This window comes from Geotrypetes seraphini, chromosome 1 (assembly GCF_902459505.1).
Source record: "Geotrypetes seraphini chromosome 1, aGeoSer1.1, whole genome shotgun sequence".
Classification (NCBI taxonomy): Eukaryota; Metazoa; Chordata; class Amphibia; order Gymnophiona; family Dermophiidae; genus Geotrypetes; species Geotrypetes seraphini.
The window spans coordinates 320258421-320282556 of NC_047084.1; the positions used below are offsets into that span (position 1 = coordinate 320258421).

Consider the following 24136-nt stretch of genomic DNA (forward strand, 5'->3'; position numbering starts at 1 on the left):
TTTTTTAATTCTTACATCAAGTGAAATACATGTAATACATTCAATTATACAAAAAAACACTTGAAATTATCATTAAATTTTCTTACAATGTGAATTAAATAAACCCTTTTTCAGAATTTATATCATATTAATATTACAATAGTTTTCCCTCCCTACCCCTTCTATATGTTCTATACATGTGTTATTATATCTGATCAGTGGAATAAATTGTCAATGGTCTCCATATTTTATTAAATTTGTTAATATAACCTTGTTGTAATGCCAATACTTTTTCCATTTTATATATATGACAAATTGAATTCCACCAAAAAGTGTAATTCAATTTAGTGTAATCCTTCCAGTTCTGAGTAATTTGCTGTATGGCTACCCCTGTTAAAATTAATAAAAGTTTATTATTATCAGCAGAAATCGGACTTTGTGTTCTCATTGCTGTTCCAAATAATATTGTATCATATGATAGTCCAACATGATTTTCTAATAAATTATTAATTTGGGGCCAAATTAATTTCCAAAAGGAATTAATGCAGGGACAAAAGAATAGTAAATGGTCTAATGTCCCCACTTCTATCTTACAATGCCAGCATCTATTAGATCTACTACTATCTAATTTTTGTAATCTCGTAGGGGTCCATAAAACTCTATGTAATAAAAACAACCATGTTTGACTCATAGATGCTGATCTTGTAGTATGTATTCTCCAGGACCAAAATTTTTGCCATTGAGATGGAGAAATTATCTGTCCTATCTCAATACTCCAAATATCCCTAAGTCCTGATCTCTTTTTTTTGTTTAAAAATTCGTTTATTTTCTTATACCATTTTGCGGCTTGGTGTCCTAGAAAATCCGCTTGAAAACAAAGGATTGGTAAACTATATTGAGTGTTAAGATTCTTCCATTCAGGGAACCCTTCCTGAATGGCCTGCTTCAATTGCATCCATTTAAAATATTGTGTTTTATCTAATCCAAATTTTTGTTGCAATTGTGAAAAACTAAGCAGTGATCCATTTGTTTGAGCTGCTTTTGTTACAGCCAATGCTTGTGCATTATAATTCTTCAGTAACTCCAATATTTTTCACCCTCGTATATGCAATAGTTGGTCGCTCCTGAAAACAATCATGTAATTGTAACACTTGCCAGTGCTGAAATATGCTTCTGTTCAGTTGAATAGCAATTGCTGAAAAAGGAAACACACAAACCAATTTATCATTATCCATAGGTCATCTATACTGTAATAGTAGGGATCGTTGTGCATAGCATGCTCTTAAAAATGCCTTATGGAGTATCTTACTTGGATAGCCCCTTTGATGAAATCGCTGAGACAGTAGTTTTGCCTGACTGCAGAATTCTTGATCAGTAGAACAAATCCTCGTTATTCTCAGAAATTGGCTAATAGGTAGACTTTTCTTTAAATTATATGGATGGAAACTATGAAATCTCAAATAATTATTCCGCTCTACTGATTTTCAATACCATGTTGTCTCAAAATGATCCTGAATTTTTATAATCTGAATGTCCAAAAAATTAATCACTGCAGCATGATATAACATTTCAAATTAGGACCTAAAGCATTGATCCAGTTATTGAATTCAAGTACCGTATAGTCACACATATAACGCGCGTGTTATACACGATTTTACAAACCGTGCATAGCCTTGTGCGTTATACGCGTGAGCGCGTTGTACAAAATTTTTTTAACATAGTTCCCCCCCGACGTCCGATTCACCCCCCCCCGCAGGACCGCTCGCACCCCCACCCCGAAGGACTGTTCGCACGCACCCGCACGCACCCGCACCCCCACCCCGAAGGACCGATGGGGCAAGAGGGAGCTCAAGCCCTCTTGCCCCCCCGACTCCCCGACACGATTGGGGCAAAAGGGAGCTCAAGCCCTCTTGCCCCCCTGACTCCCCGACACGATCAGGGCAAAAGGGAGCCAAGCCCTCTTGCCCGCCGACTCCCCAACTCCCCAACAATATCGGGCCAGGAGGGAGCCCAAGTCCTCCTGGCCCTGGCGACCCCCCCCCCGCTAGTTGTTCGGGCCAGGAGGGAGCCCAAACCCTCCTGGCCACGGCGACCTCCTACCCCCACCCCGCACTACATTATGGGCAGGAGGGATCCCAGGCCCTCCTGCCTTCGATGCAAACCCCCCTCCCCCCAACGACTGCCCCCCCCAAGAACCTCCGACCGCCCCCCCCCAGCCGACCCGCGACCCCCCTGGCTGACCCCCACGACACCCCCACCCCCCTTCCCTGTACCTTTGTGTAGTTGGCCGGACAGACGGGAGCCAAACCCGCCTGTCCGGCAGGCAGCCAACGACGGAATGAGGCCAGATTGGCCCATCCGTCCCAAAGCTCCGCCTACTGGTGGGACCTTAGGCTCCCGGGCCTATTCTGATTGGCCCAGGCGCCTTAGGCCCCACCAGTAGGCGGAACTTTGGGATGGATGGGCCAATCCGGCCTCATTCCATCATTGGCTGCCTGCCGGACAGGCAGGTTTGGCTCCTGTCTGTCCGGCCAACAACACAAAGGTACGGGGAAGGGGGGTGGAGGTGTCGTGGGGGTCGGCCAGGGGGGTCGCGGGTCGGCTGGGGGGGCGGTCGGAGGTTCTTGGGGGGGGCGGTCGTTGGGGGGAGGGGGGTTTGCTTCGAGGGCAGGAGGGCCTGGGATCCCTCCTGCCCATAATGTAGTGCGGGGTGGGGGTAGGGGGGTCGCCGTGGCCAGGAGGGTTTGGGCTCCCTCCTGGCCCGAACAACTAGCGGGGTGGGGGGGGGTCGCCAGAGCCAGGAGGGCTTGGGCTCCCTCCTGGCCCGATATTGTCGGGGAGTCGAGGGGGCAAGAGGGCTTGAGCTCCCTCTTGCCCCGATCGTGTCGGGGGTGCCGCGGTTGGCTGGGGCAAGAAGGCTTGAGCTCCCTCTTGCCCCGATCGTGTCGGGGAGTCGGGTACGTGCGAGTGGTCCTTCAGGGTGGGGGTGCGAGCGGTCCTTCGGGGTGGGGGTGCGAGCGGTCCTGCGGGGGGGGGGGGGTGAATCTGACGTCGGGGGGCATCAGGCTTTCAGAGTGGGGACAGGACTTCAAGGGGGAGAGGAGAGTCAGGGTGGCCAGAGGAGAGTCGGGGCGGGCGAAAGGAGAATCGGGCAGCATGCGCGGTATACGGGTGTGCGCGGTATACAAAATTTTTTTTACATATATTTGGGTTTCCCGCGCGCTATACCCGTGTGCGCGTTTTACACGGGTGCGCGTTATCTACGTGAAAATACGGTAACTGTTCCTCTGATCCATTCCATATAAAGAATATATCATCCAAAAACATTCTCCATAGTTTAATCTTTTGGAATTGAACATTGTTATAAATAGATTCAAGTTTCAAGTTTAATAAAAATTTGATATACCGCCTATCAGTCTTCAAATTTAGCCATATAAAGATTGGCTATAGTTGGAGCCACTGTAGCCCCCATTGCAACTCCATGGATTTACTGATAATAATGCTCCTCAAAATGAAAATAATTACGAGTTACTACCAACTCTGCCAGTTTCATCTGGGAGCAGGTGGGCGTGCCTCGAGACTTTCTTTCATAACATTTAGGGCCTCATCCTGTGGAATGTTAGTATAAAGGGCTGTAACACCAATGGTAGCTAAAATCACATTAGTTCCAGAAATATCCATACCTGCCAATAACTGTAACATACGAGTTGTATCTTGTATGTAGGATTTTATACCCAATATTTTTGATTGTAAAATCTTATCCAATAAGATAGACAAGGACTCCAACACAGAATTCCTATTGGACATTATAGGGTGTCCTGGAGGTTTGATCAAATCTTTATGAAGTTTTGGCAAAAAAAAGCGATTTGGGGATGATCTACTAACAAAAATGCTGCTTCCTTTGATGTTAGCATACCACTTTTTTGGCGAGGTACTACAATCTTTTTAAGTTGTTTCAATTCTATTGTAGGATTTCCCAGCAACTGTACATAGTAGCTCTGTTAGAAAGTTGCAGCAATGCTTCCTCCATATATTGTTGCTTAGACTGCACCACCATTGCTTCTCCCTTGTCAGCCCTCATAATCACAACTTCTGACATTTGCTGTAATTCTCTCAATGCTTTCTGTTCCCATTTAGATAAATTCCTTTTACAGCATTCCCCTACATATTCCTCTTCCATCCTCAAAAGATCTTTCTCAATCAGCTCCCTAAATGTAGTTATAAAGGGATCCATATGTCCCTTAGGATACCATTGGGATTTGGATTTAACATAGAATATATCTGGTAATGCAGGATGTACTTGAAAAAAGACTTGAGTTGTAATTTTCTCAAAAATTTATATAAAAATATTTGTGTTTTAAACAGATCATATTTATAGGTAGGAACAAAACCTAGCCCTAAATCTAACACACTTGTCGCCCCGTCAAAACATGAGATGAAATGTTCATCACCGATGTTGAACTCCAACGTGTTGAACTCCACGTGTTATACCGCGCATTGTACCCCCCCTTAGTGTCTCCATATTTCGATTTGTACCACTGTCTCATAAGGAAAAAACTTGTGGGTCACATTGTACAGCCTCACTAGATGTATCTTCTCCTGATCTAGGACCCAATTCTCCATATATATGATCAAACTCCACATTATCTCTATTCTTTATCATTTTTTTCTTCTTTTTTTTTAAATTATTTATTTATGCAATTTTAAATGAACATACAACATAAAAAACGCATTAAGAAATAGAAAGCATATTGCTAAATACATAAACAATCCACAAAATAATATTTCCCATTGAAATTTAACAAGCAAACATATTCATAGCAACTTTCTCTAAGTCCCCAATTAAAGATAGGGAGAGGATAAGGAAAAAGAGGCACATCTCAGAAGAAAAAAAAACCCAAACTTAAATAAATCAATAATGACAACGTCTCGCCGGAAATAAACTAATACAATCTTCCATTTCTAATAATTATTATATTCTTTCCCCCTGACCCGACACCTGTACCTGTATTTTACGCTTATTCTCAAGAAAAGCCTCCAATTGTTTGGGATCAAAGAAAAGATACCTATTTGACTCATACAATATTAAACATTTACAAGGAAAACGCAAAAAGAAATGAGCACCCAGGGCTAACACCCGAGGGCGTAGAGTCAGAAATTGCTTCCTTTTCTCCTGTGTGTCTACACAGACATCAGGGAAAATCAAAACTTTACCTCCAAAAACAATTTATCAGAGTTACGAAAAAACATTCTCATCACCCAGTCCTTATCAGATTCAAAAACAAATGTAACTAGGAGTGTTGCTCTTATACACTCTTCTTCCAAAGATGTTTCTAATAATTGTGTTACATTTAAACTATCCATCAATAGTTCTCCTTGGGAAGAAGTTTGCCGTTTCTTCCCTGGCATAGAATAGACTCGAGAAAATGGAGGCACAGTTTCCTTTGGTACCCCCAGAACTTCCATCAGATATTTCTTAAGCAGTTCAATGGGGGCTATTGAGGAAAATTGAGGAAAATTGATAAAACGCAGATTCAACCTATGGGTATAATTCTCCATTTTCTCCATTTTATTCCTCAGTCCAGTCATACCTTGTCCATAGATCAGGGTATTAGATTTTGAGTCTTTAAGACTTTGTTGAACTTCCTCTACTTTTTTTTCGAGCTCAAAATTCTTTGCCTCCTGGATGACAATACGTGTTTTACAGTCTTGCAAAGAATTGTCCACAAAAACCTTATTTCCCATGAAAATCTTCTCCAAGCGAGCTACAGCATCCCAGATAGAATCTAAAGTAACATGGGGAGGTTTAACCAGTGGTGTAATTTGCTGCTCACCAATATCCTGCCGCTGGTCAAATTTTTCAGACCTGGAGCTCTATCCGTACGTCTCCTCTACACCTCCTACAGCACCTTCAATAACCAGGTGGAGCTCAGAACTCGCTCCCATATTGTCTCCCAGCTCTCTGGTTTCTCCTCTTATGCTCCGGATACTACCCTCTTCTGTTGAATAATCCGCAGCACTAGTCATAGCCTGCAGGTTCAACGCTTGTTCCGGCAGCGTCACCATGCCTGGGTCAGAGGGTGGAAATCGCTCCTACGGGCTCAGAATGACATTGAGCTCGGGTAAGGCCGCCCCTTCACCAGCACCCACTCCGGGGATGTACGCTGTTCGGACTACAAATCTCTCCATGGTGGAAAAGGGAAGTGGAGAGGACTCGGAGGGGTAAGTCCTTACTTTCCCCTTTCTCTTACCCATGTTGATATTAGTTCAGCGCTATACAGCAAGAGGAAAATAAGTTCCAAACAGTAGCCTTTCTCAGCGTGGCTACCGGCGAGACGCCATCTTGACTCCTCCCCCATCATCATTTTTTTTCTTTATTCATCCAGGTATATACTTTATCCTGTAGTGTACATAGTCCATTTCATCTCGTTTATATTTTTAAAATTTTGTTTTGGCACAGAGACTCTCTAAATGAGGCTATGGTTTGATGTAGCTCTACCTGATGTTTATCAAATTCTTCTACTGAGTTTTGTTTTGTTTTTTGCTTCAGTTGTTCTTGAAGTTCAATAGCTTCTTTTTTCAATTTATCTTCTACCTGCCTACTAGTTTCGACTATCAAAAACATTAAGGGCTCCTTTTACGAAGCCACGTTAGCGGTTTAACGCACATAATAGCACGCGCTAATTTGCCAGCCGCGCTAGTCGCTACCGCCTCCTCTTGAGCAGGCGGTAGTTTTTCGGCTAGTGCAGGAATTAGCGCGCACTAAAAAGTTGCGTGCGATAAAGCTGCTAACGCGTAAAAGGATCCTTAATATCTCCATCCATTTTTCCAAGAACAATTTGACATTTATAAACATCCGTGGTTATTTTATTATCCTTGGCCCCCTTGGGATCATACCTTTTTTTTTTCAAATATTGAACTAAGATTCTGCCATGGAGCTCAGTCCTTCTGAGTCTTTTATGGAGATTCTGTAAGTTCTGCCAGTGTTTCTTTTCTACCTCGTCTTGATTATCATCCATTAAAGCTGACCTTTGCAATAACTGCTATCTTTTCATCCGTATATCCAAAAAATTCCATATTTGAAAGTGCCGTACTCTCTGTACTATTTCTTCACTTCAGACACAACTGTATACTTGAGGCACTACAGTTATCACAATCTATATTTTCCCCAAGTACTAATTTTTAGCCCAAGCACTTTTAATTATAGAGAACAATGCTGGATTTTCAAACTCCAAACAGTAGAACCAGGGGGGTCTCAACAAAGAGATTGAATAGATTACGCTCATCTGAGCCAGCGAGGAATGATTGGTGGTTTGTCACATGACTATGGTATTGGGAAAATATAAAGAATGCCGCTGCCATGTTGTTTAATAAGACATAAGGAAGTTGGAAAGAGCCTTGGAAAGGTAGGTGATTGGAAAATGTATTATGGATGGAAATTTGATCCGTACCATTGTACAGGCAATAATCTTGTTGCGGTTGGACTACTGCAATGTCCTGTACCTGGGAATAACCAAAGCCAGGTGCAGGGCGTTGCAGGTGGTACAGAATGCCATGGCTAGATTGATAACAGGAACATCAAGATATGAGCACATTACGCCATATCTTCGACAACTTCACTGATTGCCAGTTGTATTTAGAATCCAATGCAAAGCAATTATGATATTTCAACAATTTCTATATGGCATGATTCCAGAATTCTTTAAGAGTAAGATGTCTAGTTATCAACCAACAAGATCACTGTGTTTGGAAAAGTCTGCATTGTTGAAAACAAATGTCAACCCAAAATATGCAAAAACCAATGCAATGACCTTTTCATGTGCAGGGGTAAAACTATGGAATGCCCTTGTTGCCAAATTCAGAAATGCAGTGACAGGAGTTAATTTAGAACTGACTGCAGCCATTCATGGAACGGTGCAGGACAAGGGAGTGCACGAAAAGCTCGCGCCTGCCTTTTGGGTCGATCTGACACTGCTTAGCTCAGCCGGAGGGAAGGGCAGGACTGCCGGACCACCAGACCAAATAAAATAAGGTATGGGGGGAGTTGGGATGGGGGCCCTGCCTGCCTGCTTGCTTCTAAATCTAGGGTGCATCTTATGGTCAGGTGCGTCTTATAGAGCAAAAAATACGGTATGTTAACACATCCCTGAGATATTTACATTTGTGCATTTATAACTCTTATGTCATCTATGCTGGCCTAAGTTCAGACCTATATCAGCAACCAATGGTCCATCTAGCCCAGTATCCCATCTTCATGGTGGCCAATCCAGATCACAAATATCTGGCAAAACCCAAATAATGGCAACATTCCATGCTACCAATCCAGGGCAAGTAGTGACTTTCCCCCATGTCTGTTTCAATAACAGGCTTGAGTATTAATATACTACCCCTGGAAAAAGAACCCACTCTAACAAGCAGTTTATAACTAGCAATCTGCTTTTATTCAAAGCTAAGGATGAAAGGAAAATTACTAGGGATTGTTTTATATTTTTTTTAAATATTTTTGACTATATCTCTAACAGATTTCTGCCCCTGAGGATTGGTCTTACAAGAGCAACTTCTCCCTCCATCGGCAGCACCATGACCCTGGAAATGATGAAATGTTGCATCAGGTTAAACTTCATTTCAAATTGCCGCAATACCAAGATTCTTTGGAAGATTTCAGGGCTATTATTTATCTGACTCAGGTAATTCCACCACAAGTAACCAAGAGGAATGCTGTAACAGAAAGCTGTTCTTAAATATATCCCATCCATTTAAATTATCCATAAAATATGTTTGGTGCATGGCTGGCCCAGAACTTCCTCTCTGATGTCAGAATTGACGCTGGGGGAGAGGCTTGTGGACCGGCTGCTTGTGCAGTCGCTGCATGCGCCTGGCCTGTTCCTGTTGCGGCATTGGCAGCAGAGGGGGGGATGAAGTAGCGGGGGTGGAGCGGGGAAGCAGGGAGAAATCGGCAGGAAGAAAAATTTGGACTCATGGAGGATACCGAGAGAGATATTAGTTGGGGAATGAAATGAGGTCTGGAGGAAAGGAAGCATGCAGGAGGCAGAAAGAAGGGAAGAAATATTGGACACACAGTCAAAAGAAAGTGCAACCAGAGATTCATGAAATCACCAGACAACAAAGGTAGGAAAAATGATTTTTTTTTCAATTTCGTGATCAAAATGTGTCTGAATTTATATCTGCTGTCTATATTTGTCCATTTTTCTATAGTTGTTACTGAAGTGACATTGCATATTTTAAAGTTATCTGCCTTGACCTCTTTGAAAAAAAATGAATATAAATGATCATTAATATTTCCTCTGCACAGTGTGCTTTGTGTTTTTTTTTAATTTTATGGTTACCATTGTGTATTAATAAGATTATATTTTGTGTATATGAAAAATTTATGGAAGAAATTGCATTGCAATTAGTACTATTATTATGGGGGTGGAGTCGAGGACAGAGCTTGAACGGGGTACTCGGTTGGTATTTGTTAGGCTTTTGTTGGTATTTGTTAGGCTTAGGGGATACTTGGCTTGAAAAGGTTGAGAAACACTAGATTTTTCACGGTGTACGTTGCAGGCAGTGTATAAATCCTCCCGCTGTTCAATGCCGACGGAAGCTAGCTGGTGACAACTGCCGTCGGCATCAATTGGACCGGCAAAGACAGCGGGAGGATTTATACACTGCCTGCAATTCAATCGCCCTGCCTAAGCTAAGTTCTTTGCATTTTCTTTTTGTCATTGATTACTGAAGTTTTGAAGAAGAAAGACGCACATTACTACATTGAAGTGCGAGTTAGCATCGAACAACGACATTAGGCAGGAGGGGGGCGGAGCCAGTGAGGAGTTTTCCCTTTCTAGTGCGGTTGTTCAGTTAATATACTTCACAACGCATGGGATCTGAGGCTCCTTTCTCTTTTGAAATGTCACATACATTAATATATATTAAAAACAGGGTGGGGAAGAAAATATTTTGCCACCATTTTCTCCCGGATAAAGTTTATATCTACAATATATAAAGGAGAGGTATTTTTGGAACGATTTTGATTTTCTCTCTTATTTCCTGTAAACATAATTCAAGTCACTTAATCCCCCATTGCCTCAGGTATATTAGATAGAGTGTGAGCCCACCAGGACAGATAGGGAAAAATGCCTGAATAATTTGTAATCTGCATAGAATTGTAGGATATGCGGAATATAAATGATTTAATCAAAATATCACAGCTCTTAATTAATTCAATAAATAGTAAAGTGCTCAGACCTCATAACCATTAGTGAGATGATAACATCTAACTGTGTCAGGGGGGGGGCATGCATTTTAATCGGTGATTTAGGCACAACAGCACTTTTTGAGCACAGCACTGCACTTTATTATACGTTGATATTCTGTGGTTATTGAAATGAACTCCCAACCCGAAGAAGTTTACAGAAAAGTTGATTTATATTTACGCTTGCTATGGGTTGGGCATGGGACATTAAAGGCAATGATGGTCCCTACAATAGCCACAGTTAGATGTTAGCAAAAGGGATATTTTAAGAAATTTCAGGATGTATGGAAACCATTAACAAAATATTGTCAGGATTAAGTAAAATTATTTCCCTTATGTTTATTAGTTTATGAGGTAGGGAGGGGGGTATTTTATTATTACATATATCATACAATAATGGAGTATATGGGTGGGGGGGATGGGCGAGGGATAGGGAGGGATAGGGATAAGAATATATGTAATATACCAATGATTGTTTATAAGTGATGTATTTATTGTTACTGTGAATGAAAATATTAACACTTAATGTAATTTGTGAAAATGAATAGAGAATTATATATAAAAAAAAAAAGATGTTAGCATCTCACTAATGGTTATGAGGTCTGAGCACTTTACTATTTATTGAATTAATTAAGAGCTGTGATATTTTGATTATATTGTTACAAAGGTACATCGCAGCTGTTTATTTAATATCTCCCTCATTGTAAGAATATAAATGATTAAAATAAATTAAATAAATACTCAGACAAGCACACAGCATTCGCTGCTCTAGGTGTGCAATCTTGTGCACGTATCCTGTGTGCCCTGCTTGATTAGAACACAGGTTTTGTGTGGGTTCAGCTCACATATAATTTGTTTACCGCAAAAATTGTGCATTCAATTTGTGTTATACCCATGTGCTGGTGGCTTAGCGCAGAGCTTCTAAAACAAGTTTTCTGCATCGGCCCCTCTTAAAACTAGGTGCCTAGAATTTTTTTAAAGGTGGGCCTCTACACTTTCTCACCTGCTTACAGAGCATGTGCCAGAATTTGAAAACCAGAAACCTCACTAGATGTATCTTTTGTTAAGGTGATGCAGGCTGAATGCGTGAAAACACAGACGGAGTTCTATCGTCGCAGCCAGAGTGAGATTGTCAACGGACAGGGACATACCATGGGCGCACTCTACTGGCAACTGAATGATATCTGGCAGGCACCCTCGTGGGCCTCTCTGGGTAAGGAATGGCACCAGAATCAGTTTGAGTGCGCGTTCCCATGTACTGCCTCTGTTCTCATTTGATTTGGGTCTAAATATCTTGTAATTCTGTGCATCCCTATAAAACTTGTGTATGCTCAAGGGTGGTGAGATGTCCTTTTTGGACAGACCTTTGCAAGGGCACCATCCAGAGGAGACTGCAGACTATTACTGGTGGTGCTGTATTCGAACCAGAGAACTAATCATAGTCCAATGCTCTTTGACTTATCTGAGATTTAGTAACCCCTGGTATGCGAAACATGAGAGGTCGTAGCTGCCATTTTCTACAGGCAGCCACAAGAGGCAGGACTGAAGGACTTTAGCTCCAACCCCCATCAATCCCACTGGACCACCAGGGAGCTACAGCAGGCCCAAGGGGGTCTGCCTTTATGGGGAAGGGGGGGAGGTGTCTGCATGGTGGCAGGTTTGGGAGTCGAGGGAAAGGAAAGAGGGGAAAAGGATGCGGGAGGGCTCTTAGGACACAGCTGTCTTTTGTGGACCTTGGCTGAATATCAGGGTCAAAATTTTCTGCTTCAGCTTTCAGAATAAGGCCAGAAATAGGGAGTCTCTGAGACTGAGCTTGGCTGAATCATTGGGAAGTGCTGAATCCAGATTTTCATCATTAGCCAGTTTAATTTACCAGACTTTAGTTGATTGAGGGTGGGTAACTTCTTGGGAGTAGTAAAAGACTTCCGCTTACGAAATCGTTTCTTCATTGTTAATGACTGTAATCTTTATTTAAATTGATGAAAAAAACCTCTGATCAACTCTTCAAGCATTAAGTGTGCATATTAGCTCTAGAAAGCAACATATGCATAATTGAGAAATTCCCAAATGCTGTCTTTACTCTGTTTCAGCCACATAGCCAGACCTTGGGGGGGGGGGGGGTTTGTGTGTGTATGGGGGGGTGTTTTTTACACATGCATGAAGCACAGACCTTGGGGTGCGGGTAGTGACCCAGGGAAAGCACTGCGAACTGCTACTCCACAGGTAGAAGAGCGCTTCTGCTGGGGGGGCTTGGGGACCCAGCCAGCCAGAGCAGCAGACGGTGTCTCGATTTGTCACCAGTAGCCCATAATGGTGTCCTCAGACCAGTCATTTCTTGTGGAATAGGCCCATGCTAATACTTTTTCTTACTTCTAAAGATGTAAATGTAGAGGGTATGTAAATACAAGTGCAATGAAAATGACAGTTGTGCTTTTGACGCAAAAAGACTGGGAGGAGGGGGTAGGTTGCAAAACAAAAGGGAGCCATGGCATGTTTGTATTACATATATATGAATTTGCATTTATCACAGGATGAATTATTGTGAGGTTTTACTGTATTAGGTGTCTTTTATTTTGTTTTTCACCTTAAGCTAATGATTAAGCAGAATATAAATATTACATTAAAATGAATCCCCAGTTTTGAGGATCCCTGAGATTTTATATAAGCTTTTTGCAGACCTGGAACTATTGTGTCATAGTATTGTGGCGGGGCATTGAAAACCTGGAATGGATTACTTCTGCACGGCTCCTGAGCATGAAGTTTGGGAGGGCCGAGAATTAATGGTCTAAGAAGGGGATTTCACTTAGGTTCATAATCCAGGGTCCTGGTGTGTTATAATGTTCCTTTGGGATATTCCTCTGTTGGGCTTGTCGAAGAATTATTTATTCTTTTTATATAGTCATGGCTTAATCTCTTTAGGTTGTGGGGGGTGGAGGGCTAGGAATGTTGTTATATTATGTACTTTTCACTATTGTATTTTCATTCTTGCAGTATTCTGTATTATTCTGTCTTCTGATGTTACAATTTGAAATTTATGCAGGACTTTAGGTGTTCTTTATTAGCTATATTCCTAAGTTTGCCATTGGGGATTATATTTGTTTTTTGCATCAATAAAAAATTGTTTGATTGTAACGATATTAGCAAGGTAAGAACCTAATCTCTTTGTCATGTATGAAGTCTTAAAAATACTTGTTGATTATGTTGTTCCATATAGTCCATTTCCATAAGTGGGGCTGTCCCCAGATTGTTGACTTAAAGCTGTTTTCAAGTAATAAATAAATGACGTAACTGGTTCTATTCAGCTGCAAATTTAGGTTATTGGATAATTTAGTGTTTGCTGGCTTGCTGAATATCAACCCTGTTTATGAGGGGAAGGATGTTAATTGCTTGTCTCTCAGATCCACAGAGGGAGGTGGAAGGGCGGTCTCTGCATGCATCTTTTGGCCCATGATGGGTGGGGATGGAAGAGAGGCCGTCACCACAGAGGCTCCGGACTTCTGCCGTACACTTTTAACAAACCTCCCTTTCTTGTGACTCCAGAGTACGGTGGCAAGTGGAAAATGCTTCATTACTTCGCTCAACATTTCTTTGCCCCACTGGTGCCGGTGGCGTTTGAAACAGAGGACACAATGTACATATACGGAGTGTCAGATCTGCACAGAGACTGCAAGCTAGCAGTTGCTGTAAGTTGCATTTTCCGTTACCTTATGCTTCTGTTACACTTCCCCCTCCCCATTCGCGGTTTCCCTACTTGCGATTTCACATAATCGCAATTTTTTTAGGGGGAGGGAAAACCCCCCCATATTTTTGTCTTCCCCCCAGCATCCTGGCCTTACCTGGTGGTCTAGCTGGTTTTCGGGGCAGGAGCAATCTTCCTACGCTCCTGCCCCGTGCAGATAGCCATTAGGAAATGGCTGTGGGGAGTTCCCGTAGTCTCTCGAGAGACTATGGGAACTCCCCACAGCCATTTCCTAATGGCTATCTGCACGGGGCAGGAGCGGAGGAAGATCGCTCCTGCCCCGAAAACCAGCTAGACCACTAGATAAAGCTGGGATGCCAGGGGAAGGCGGAAGGGAGGCGGGGGTGGGTCAGAGCCGGATATTCGCGGTTTTTCACCATTCGCGGTCCGGCTCTGCCCCTATCCTCTGCGAATAACGAGGGAGAAGTATACTATTATTTCTCTAGCGCTACTAGACGTGGGCAGCACTGTGTACAATACTCATAAGAGACCGTCCCTGCTTGACAGATCTTATAGTCTGCTCAAGACAGACAAAACAGGACAAATAAAGGATTGGAAAGTTTTATCTATAGGAATGGTTAAAACAACATGGAAGCTGAAAAGGTGAATGAGGGATTAAGAGCAGTCTCAAAAAAAATGCCTGGATTGGAATAGGACCAGAGATAGAGGAAGTCTATTCTAGGTAGGGTTACCAGATGTCTGGATTTCCCCAGGCATGTCCTCCTTTTCGGGGGTCCAGATGGCTTTCGAAAACCCGGCAATTTGGGTTTTGAACAGCTTCCTCGAAATCGCGTTGGGCAAGAGGGCGGGGCAGGGATGGGTGGAACTGGGCGTGCCTGGGGGGGGGGAGACATGTCTAGGGGTCCGCATTATACTAAAGTAAAATCTGGTAGCCCTAATTCTAGGCATACAGCACAGCAAGATGGAAAGAATGACGTGTGGATTTGGAAATGGAGGAGAAAGGTACAGATAAGAATGCCTGGGGAGGGGGTGTAGCAGAGATGCCAAGAATGAGCAATTTTTGAGAGGAAGACTTTTTAGCACATACTCCCAGCTATGCCCACCCCACTCCACCCCTGCCCTGCCCATTCCACCTCCTAGTTCCACTGCCTGCTCCACCTCAAACCCCAAATCATTCTAGTAGATACCTTATTCGTGTTAGTGACAAGAGAACCACAGTGCAGATAACCAGTTCCCCTGTTCTTATCTCCTCTCATAACCCTTCCTTTATCTTAGCTTCCCTAACGGTCACTTTCCCTGTCTTAGGATGTAGAATATCGCTGTCCCCACAGATTAGATCCCTTGAGGGACTCCTCAACTTTAGGAAAGCAATAAAAACATACCTGTTCACCTAACTCCCCCCATCCACGACCAATCGATTACAAAGAAATGTGTATTGATACAAGATCCTTGATATGTGTTGCATTAGGATAAAAAATTGTATTGAAAAATCTTGCACTGTAACTATGACTAAGTTAACCTGTAAACTGTATATTATGGCTATTGGTATTAGATCCCTAGTGTGTGTCGAGTTAGGATAAAAACTTGTACTGCAACTATGGCAAATTGTAACCTGTTAACTGTAAATTGTGTATGTTGATCTATAACATTACATTACATTACATTACATTAGAGATTTCTATTCCGCCATTACCTTGCGGTTCAAGGCGGATTACAAAAGATATAAAGATTGGGGGTTATAATGGAAGAATAATAGTCATTTCTAGCATTGTACAGAGTAGATCATTTGTAGAGAGTTGTAAAGAGTCGATCCATTGTCATTTCTAGAGTTGTTAAGAGTAAGTGTTGTTAGGAGTAAGAGATTTTAAGAGTAGGTGTGGTTAGGACTGTTTCAGGGCTTTCTTGAAGAGTATAGTTATTTCTTTTCTGAAAATCTTGTAGTCTGGGGTGGTTAACAAACCTATTCTGGGCTCTTTGGGGAGGACGGGACAGAAAATGAATGAAATAAAAATTACACTAGGCTCTAGGGCAGCAGTACAGGTACTGTTGGGAATCTCGAACAAGCTGGGCCGATACAAATCCCTTCAGAGGAACTAAACATTTCACCTCAGTTGCATATGCAGCACATGAACAGACCGTCATCCACTAAGAAGCTATTAGAAAAAAACAGACAAAAATTGAACTGGAAACATCTTAGAAGCCAGACTCTATAAGCACAATACTGGAAAACGAGGAAAAGTGCATTTGCTTTTGTACGCTACACAATCCAGAAAAGGAAAGATGCTTTTTCCCCAGAGCTGAGGCATTCCTGTTGCAAAAATAATGCCAAAATATTTTTTCTTTTCTACCTTCAATGTCTTGGCATGTTATTTTTTCTGATTGGGTTGGTTCAAGTCTCTCTTCCACTTCCATATGTGATTCTTCTCCTGAATTATTTGGTTTTTTTAGCATCTTCTTTCTATTTCTTCTTTTTCCTCCTGACTTCCCAATGTCCAGTCTCCTCTCCTTTTCCAGCCTATTCTGTTTTTCTCTTTCACTCACTTCCTAGTCCCTGAAGAAAGCCACAGCATGAAGGCTGAAACGTCGGTTCTTTCTACACAGACACGGCAAGACATGGAAACCTGCTATAATCATGATGCCAGCTGTGGAAGCCTAAGAGAATATTATGAGTGTGTCTCTTGCTGCCAACAGATGGGGAGGCTGCCACAATATACCAGATGCATTTAGCGGGAGTTTGTGGTTCCTTAGTGGGAATGCAGAAAATTACTCATGAAAGCAGGAGTTTGCTGCCAAATGCAAAAAGATTTTGTCATTTGTTGTGTAAGATGAGATTGAGAAAGCAGAGATACTGAGAAGTTGCAGAATGAGTTTGAACTCTATACGAAAATGTAAAGGGAGCCAATGAAGTGATTTGAAGAGAGGGGTTATGCGAGTGTAGGTACACAGCAGAATTTTGAAGAGAGAGGGTTTAGTGGGAGACCCGTGAGGAGCAAGTTGCAGTAATCTATGCAGGAAGTAATGAAAGTTTTCATTAAAATAATACTCCTTTGAGTCTGAAGAGACCACAGAACACACCAGACAGCCTGGCTTACATCTACATTTAGGCCCTCTTTTACTAAGCAGCGGTAGAGGTTCTATTGTGGCCCGGGGTGCTAAATGTTCTGACACTGTTCCGATGCTCATAGGTACTTCAAGCATTTTCCCTAAGATAGGGAAGACCATATTCAAAGCTATTTCCACTGGTAAAAAGCAATTTATGTGTATAAACTAAATATTTTTTAATTATCCATACCTTCATAGGTGAAGTTGTACCAGTGGAGCTCTCTAGAGCCTGTGTGTGTCCATGTGACGGAGCCCTTCATGGTTAAGGCTGGCAGCGCCATCCCAATCTATAAAGAGCTTATTCCGGACTTGCTGAAAAGATGTGGGAACTGTACCAGGCAGAGCTGTGTTGTTTCCTTCTACTTCACAGCCAAAGGTCAGCTATATGAGCCAGCTAATTATCACTTCTTATCGTCACTGAAGGATGCAGAAGGACTGCAGACTCCACAGCTCAATGTAAGCCGCTCTCGCACTGGAATCACTTTGGCTTTGATCCTTCAAATGTTTTTTTCTTAGCTACTCTGCTACTGTAATTTCTCATTAAAGAGGCAGATCTATTGAAAGAGAGCTAGACATCCAAAAAGTCCAACCCCTTCCTGGTTGTCTTTTAGCTCTGTTAATTAAGAGGAAGGCATGAACCCCCCCCCCCCATCCAGCAACACCTTTTTCTGTATTAAAGTTTGTTTTTTATTTCTCACCCGCCCTTATCTAGGATGAGTTACATATTGACATACAAAATAAAACTACATTTATTGCACAAAACACTTCAAGGACACACTAACAAATTACATACTTACATATCAAATCAAACTACATATAACATACACATCGCATCAACGACGAATATCAGTTAAGGCCAAAACTGGCCAAACCCACACATACATCAAAATATATAAAATTCCATTTCATACAAGATGCCTCAATAACAGATATCATTAAACCAAATAAAACAAACCAGGCCATCGAACCTCTATGACCACCACTCAGGAGTTATCACTTCTTCTCCCTCAGCCAGATTCAGACCCTATATTTCATTTTACAAAACAGATGTCTTTTTAACAGTTTCCTAAAGTTCTGAACATTTTGCTGCTGGCGAATGTATCCTGGAAGGTTGTTCCACTCCCAGGGGCTGATGCGGTGAGAGACGCTAGTTCTGGAAGAGAAAAACCTTAACTCCTGCACAGACAGATCATAATGTTCAATTGAGCGGAGCTGGCTCATGCAGCAAGATGCTCTGGACCAGGTGTCTAGGGTCCAACTTCTGTAAGCATATAAAGACATTCACCAGTAGCTTGTACCGGATCTTATCCTTTATTTTCAGCCAATACAACCTTACAAAATATTCTGTTACATGCTTACGTCTGTCCAATTTAAACAGAGAGCGCACCACTGAATTTTGGGCCACCTGAAGCGCCCCCAAGACTGATTCTGGTACTCCCAAGAACACCAGACTGCAATAGTCGAAAATGGACAAAGCCATCAACTGTAACACCATCCTAAACAAGGTGGCCGCTAAATAAGGTCTCAATCCATTAACTAACCGAAGATGAAAATACACCTTCCGAACTACAGCAAGCACCTGCCCTGAATCCAAAAGCACATCAAGATACTTCACCTCACGCCTTACCAATATTCTCTCCCCCAGCAACTCAACTGTCTCCGGAACATTAGCACCCAGGGTTCTTGTAATATATACAACACCTGTGTATTCCGAATAATTAACTTCAGCCTGTTACGGTCCATCCAGTGTTTAATCGCTACCACTACCGACTATAAGCATGTTGAAGCCCCATCAAATTACACACTGCACACTGACATCCAGTTCTCACAGCTTGATGGTTTTACCTAGCCAGATGCGACGAGACCCTGAAAACTGCCACAACCAAATTTCGTCTGCTTGATCTTATTAAAACATACAATATGGATATCCTTCTCCTGACGGAAATCTGGCTCACGCTCACTGAATCTGCGTATCTTCATCAATCCACCCCTTTGGGCTACATTCACTACTCTCAAAACAGGCCCAACTGTCGCAATGGAGGTCTATACTATACTCCCCCATCCTTTCAATTTCTAGTTTTCATTCGCATGACAACTTCCCTCTTGAAGCTCTTCAGTTTAGGCTTCATCCTCGTCCTGCTCAATGGAGAAACTTCAATCCCTTATGTCTGAACACTGCGTTCACTCGCCATGCCCTCTTATATTAGGCAACTTCAATATTCACCTGGATGATTCATCTTTCTCTTTTTACTAAAGATTTTGTACAGTTATTAACTGATTTAGGCTTGCTCATACAGCCCACAGGACCAACCACACTGGGAGACATACCCTAGATTATATTCTGCCCATTCTACTTCATCACAATATTATCCTACCAATCCACAAACACCCTCCCTTGGACTGATTACTCTCTCCTTTAACTATGTGACTACCAAATTACCTAACCCACAAACTAAACACATTCCTCATCGAGATTTCAGTAAAGTTTTTCCTAATTCTGTCATTATGCAATCACTCCTTAACATAGAAACCTTTTCTGCTCTTCCACTTGAAGATAAAGCTTATCTTTGGAACACCTCTTTAAAATCCACCATCAATACTCTTGCCCCCATCCAAACTACAAGTTTTACATCTATAGAAACAAAGATCCCTGGTACACTCTCAACCTAGTTAATCATAAAAGACAGCTCAGACATACCAAGTGCAGATGGCGAGACACTCCAAACCCCACAACAAAATCTACCTACCTACACACGCTACATAAGCCTATAAAACTGTCATTATAAAAGCAAAAAAGACTTTCTTCTCTAAGAAAATAAATAAAGCTTCTTCATCCACCCTCTTTAAAATCTTGAAATCACTCACTAGGCCACACAATCACATAATCAATTTTACAACCTCACCTTCTGTACAAGATCTCGCTTACCACTTTGAAAACAAAACAACTACCTTCCATAAGAAACTCCCAATAGCATCAGCCGTATGCAGCTCAAATGCCTCCAGCCCAAATACTTTCCATTACAGTATGTTAACCAGATTCCATTACAGTATGTTAACCCCTTCTTCCTCTGAACTAAAAACCATTGTTGGTTCCATGAAACCTTGCACTGCTCCCTGCGATCCCATTCCTTCCCCTCTACAACCCTCTAACAATGCCTTACTTTTCTCCAGCCATTCATCCTATCCATGATCTAAGTCTAAGTGATGGCTATGTTCCTTTAGCATGGAAAACTGCATTTATCCACCCCAAAATCAAAAATATGTCTGCTTCATCAACTCTCTGCACCAATTATTATCCAATATCAAATCGTCCATTTATTGTGAAAATTGTCAAAACTATAATTCACTCCCAACTACAGAATTTCTTAGACGAGACTAATTTTCTTTTCTACACCCCAATCAAATAGGTTTTTGACGTAACCACAGTACTAAAATAACCTTAACATATATCCATTACCACATAGATCAGGCTAAAACTATAATTCTATCCGTGGTCTTTGATCTTGTTGACCACCACATTTCACTCAAACGTTTATATGATCTTGGTCTACATGAAACTGCACTACATTGGTTTGACTCCTAAAGGGTAAGAAGCTAATCTTCCATCAGGGTATGTCCCATTTGTTATGTTTGCTTTAATTAGATTATAAGCTCTTCTGAGCAGGGATCCTCTGTTACACGTTGAAGGTACAGCACTGAGTATGCCTTTTAGCGTTATAGAAATGATAAATAGTAGTACCGTGTTTCCCTGAAAATAAGACCTACCCCGAACATAAGCCCTAGCATGATTTTCGGGGTAGGTCTTAATATAAGCCCTACCCCAAAAATAAGCCCTAGTTGAAGCGCTTATTTTTGGGGTAGGAGAAAGCAAAATAAAAGTCCACTGTTGGTACTGGGATTTTCCTAAATGCTGCAGTAGACCCTTCCATCTGTCCCTCCCCATGCTGACCGCGAGACTGAAATTATCATTACCTACTTCCAAAAGGCAGCGTTGCGGCAGCAATCTAATCGGGTTGCTTCAGGCTTTCTCACGTCGGGACATTCCTCTGCCGCATCACTGATGTCATCAGCAATGCGGCAGTGGAACATCCCAACGTGAGAAGGCCTGAAGCAGCCTGTTTAGATTGCTGTCACAATGCTGCCTTTTGGAAGTAGGTAATATGCCAGTCTCGCGGTTGGCATGGGGAGGGAGAGATGGAAGGGTCGGTGGGGGTTTGGCTGCATGGCAGGGGGGATATAAAGATGCTGTGGGTTTGTGATTGAGCAGTTTCCCCGAAAATATGACCTAGTGCATTTTTGGGACCCAAAAAATAATATCAGACAGTGTCTTATTTTCAGGGAAACACAGTAGTACTTACACTGTTGTTCCTGTACAGTAAACACTGATCAAGGGACATCTCTTCCTTTTACACTTACTTCTGGCATCCCACAAGGATCAATACTTGCTCCAACACATTTTAATATTTTTCTAGCCCCTCTTAACCATTTGACAATCTCTGGATTTCACTATATACATTTATGCAGATGACATTCAGATTTTATATACTTTACACTCCACCAATTTAGCACATATCACATCCATCAATTTTGACTAGCCAAAAACAAACTGATACTAAATTCTGACAAATCAAAAATACTATTATTCTCTAAAAGAAAATCCGGATATAAAACTTGTTCCCTCCATTTTTCTCTGTTCGATCATTGTTCTTTTAGTAATTAGTAACAGAATACTAGGATTGGTTCTTGCTCCCTCTCTTCTTTACACCACAAATTTCTACTGTCTTCCAAAAATCATTCTATAAATTTTGACTTATCCATTCTATCTGCAATATCCTTGAACCATCATCTATCTATAAATGTTATAATCCATTCACTAGTTACCAGCAGCCTGGATTATTGTAACTCATTCTATAAAGGCATTCCAATGAAAGATCAAAGACATCTCCAAATCATTCAAAATACTGCCATAAAACTTACTACCGATCACTGTAAATTCGATCACGTTATCCTTCTACTAAAATCAGCACATTGGCTTCCAATTTCTCACTGTATTACATACAATTTCTTCTGAGCCAAGCCCAAAAGAAGTGCTGCCTCAAAGGGAATGTCTATTAAGACATTCTTGTAGAGGCAGGGAGCATAAAAGATGATTAACCTGAAGGTACACATAAAAGTCTGAGATCAGGAGCACATATTTAGTTCTTGGTGATACGACAGCAAGGCACCCTTAGAATATAGATTCCAGTTTTACCATTTTACTTATACTGGGGCTGATATTTAGATTGCGGGAGGCAGCCTGGCTAAATCCTGCAATCAGCACTGACCCCAGTTTTTCAATGCTGGGCTATTTCCAGTGACCAACATTGAATATCCAGATTTTTTGGCTAGTGCTAACTTAACCAGCTAAGTTAATATTCAGTGCTAGCTAGTTAATATCGGCCAAAGATAGGCCTGCCATTTAAATGGCCTGATTTGGCCACTAAACTTAGCTGGCCAGCGCTTGAATATTCACAACATAACCGGCTATCTTATTTATTTAAAAATATATATACTGCTTTGAACCAAAGCAGTGTACAATCAACATACAAAATGCAATAAATATGACTAGTACATCAAACATTAAACTCTCACAGACTATCCTAATAGTTCACACAAAAGCTGAGATATGCAAATATGTTTTCAATTATTTTTTAAAAACATCCCTGGGCTTACACAAGCGCATTTGCCCATTCAAACCATTCCAAAGCTTTACACCCATGACTGAAAACATCGACAACCCTATTCGCACATGTGATATAGTCTCCCCCCTCCCCCCTATCGAGGGTCAATCTCATTGCATGTTCTGACCATAACTCTCTTGTAGGAGAGTATAACTTTAACATGTCTTGAAAACACTCTGGAGCCTTATGGTATAGAGCACAGGTGTCAAAGTCGGTCCTCGAGGGCCACAATCCAGTCGGGTTTTCAGGATTTCCCCAATAATTATGCATGAGATCTATTAGCATACAATGAAAGCAGTGCATGCAAATAGATCTCATGCATATTCATTGGGGAAATCCTGAAAACCTGACTGGATTGCAGCCCTCAAGGACCTGTAGAAGGATTTATGGTTCACTTAGCAGTATTATAAACACGTTACGTCTCTGTTAAGTGGTCACCCCTGGTATAGAGTCTTCTGATGAATATTAGCTATTAGACAGCCAAATGCTATTTAATTGGCCTGGAGCCATTCCTGGCCAGTTAAATACGCTGAATATCAGGGAGAAAGAAAATATAGCTGCCTTTTACCATAAAACTTGGATATTAGAAATGATTGCTGCTACCTATTTGTTCCTTTTCCAGGCCACTGTTTCTCAACAAGGTGAAGCATATACTATTGTTCTACAGACCACTGCAGTAGCTCCGTATGTCTGGCTGGATGTTGATGACATTCCTGGGAGGTTTAGTGACAATGGCTTCCTGATGTGTGAGAGAACCAAAGTTGTGATCTTTTTCCCATGGAAGCAGACCAGCGCGCCTCTTCTCACAGCAGCCCTCCATGTAACCTCACTAATGGATATTTACCGAGGGAGTCAACACTGAACATTAAGGGCTCCTTTTACTAAGGTGCGCTAACGTTTTTAGCGCATGCAGGATTTTAGCGCGTGCTAAACCCCGCTATGCTTCTAGAACTAATGCCAGCTCAATGCTGGCATTAAGGTCTAGCATGTGCGGCAATTTAGCGCGCACTATTCCATGCGTTAAGGCCCTAACGCACCTTTGTAAAAGGAGCCCTAAATGTACCAAAAGTGAAATCAATCTGACCCTGCAAAGACTGTAACAAACATAATAAAGAAAACCTCATAAAAAAGAGTTTTATTTTTATAGGATTTGTATGATTGCCTTTTTTTTTTTTTTATAGTAATTTAGTTGGCGGTTGAAAGTAGCATCTCCATTAATATCTCAGAGTTAGAATATTCTAGAGGGGTAGCCATTTTGGCATGTCCCAGTAAAAACAGCCAAGAAGTTAGTGGTACTGTTAGGTTGACAGGCTACATACACCTCTCAGTTCCTAAATATATTCCTCAGTTCTTAATTCTATCTCAGAGGAGATCAAAGAA

General features: G+C 41.7%; 1 protein-coding gene across 2 annotated transcripts in view; it reads left to right on the forward strand.

Moving 5' to 3' along the window:
* The window catches only part of MANBA (mannosidase beta), a 156137-nt gene extending 132247 nt beyond the window's left edge, over nt 1-23890 (forward strand). For both annotated transcript variants that reach the window (XM_033956878.1, XM_033956887.1), the window contains exons 15-19: nt 8502-8666; nt 11303-11447; nt 13775-13917; nt 17235-17492; nt 23379-23890. In XM_033956878.1, coding sequence (XP_033812769.1) covers nt 8502-8666; nt 11303-11447; nt 13775-13917; nt 17235-17492; nt 23379-23618 — 951 coding nt within the window. In that variant the 3' untranslated portion in view covers nt 23619-23890. The remainder of the gene's footprint in view (nt 1-8501; nt 8667-11302; nt 11448-13774; nt 13918-17234; nt 17493-23378) is intronic.
* The last annotated feature ends 246 nt before the right edge of the window (nt 23891-24136 follow it).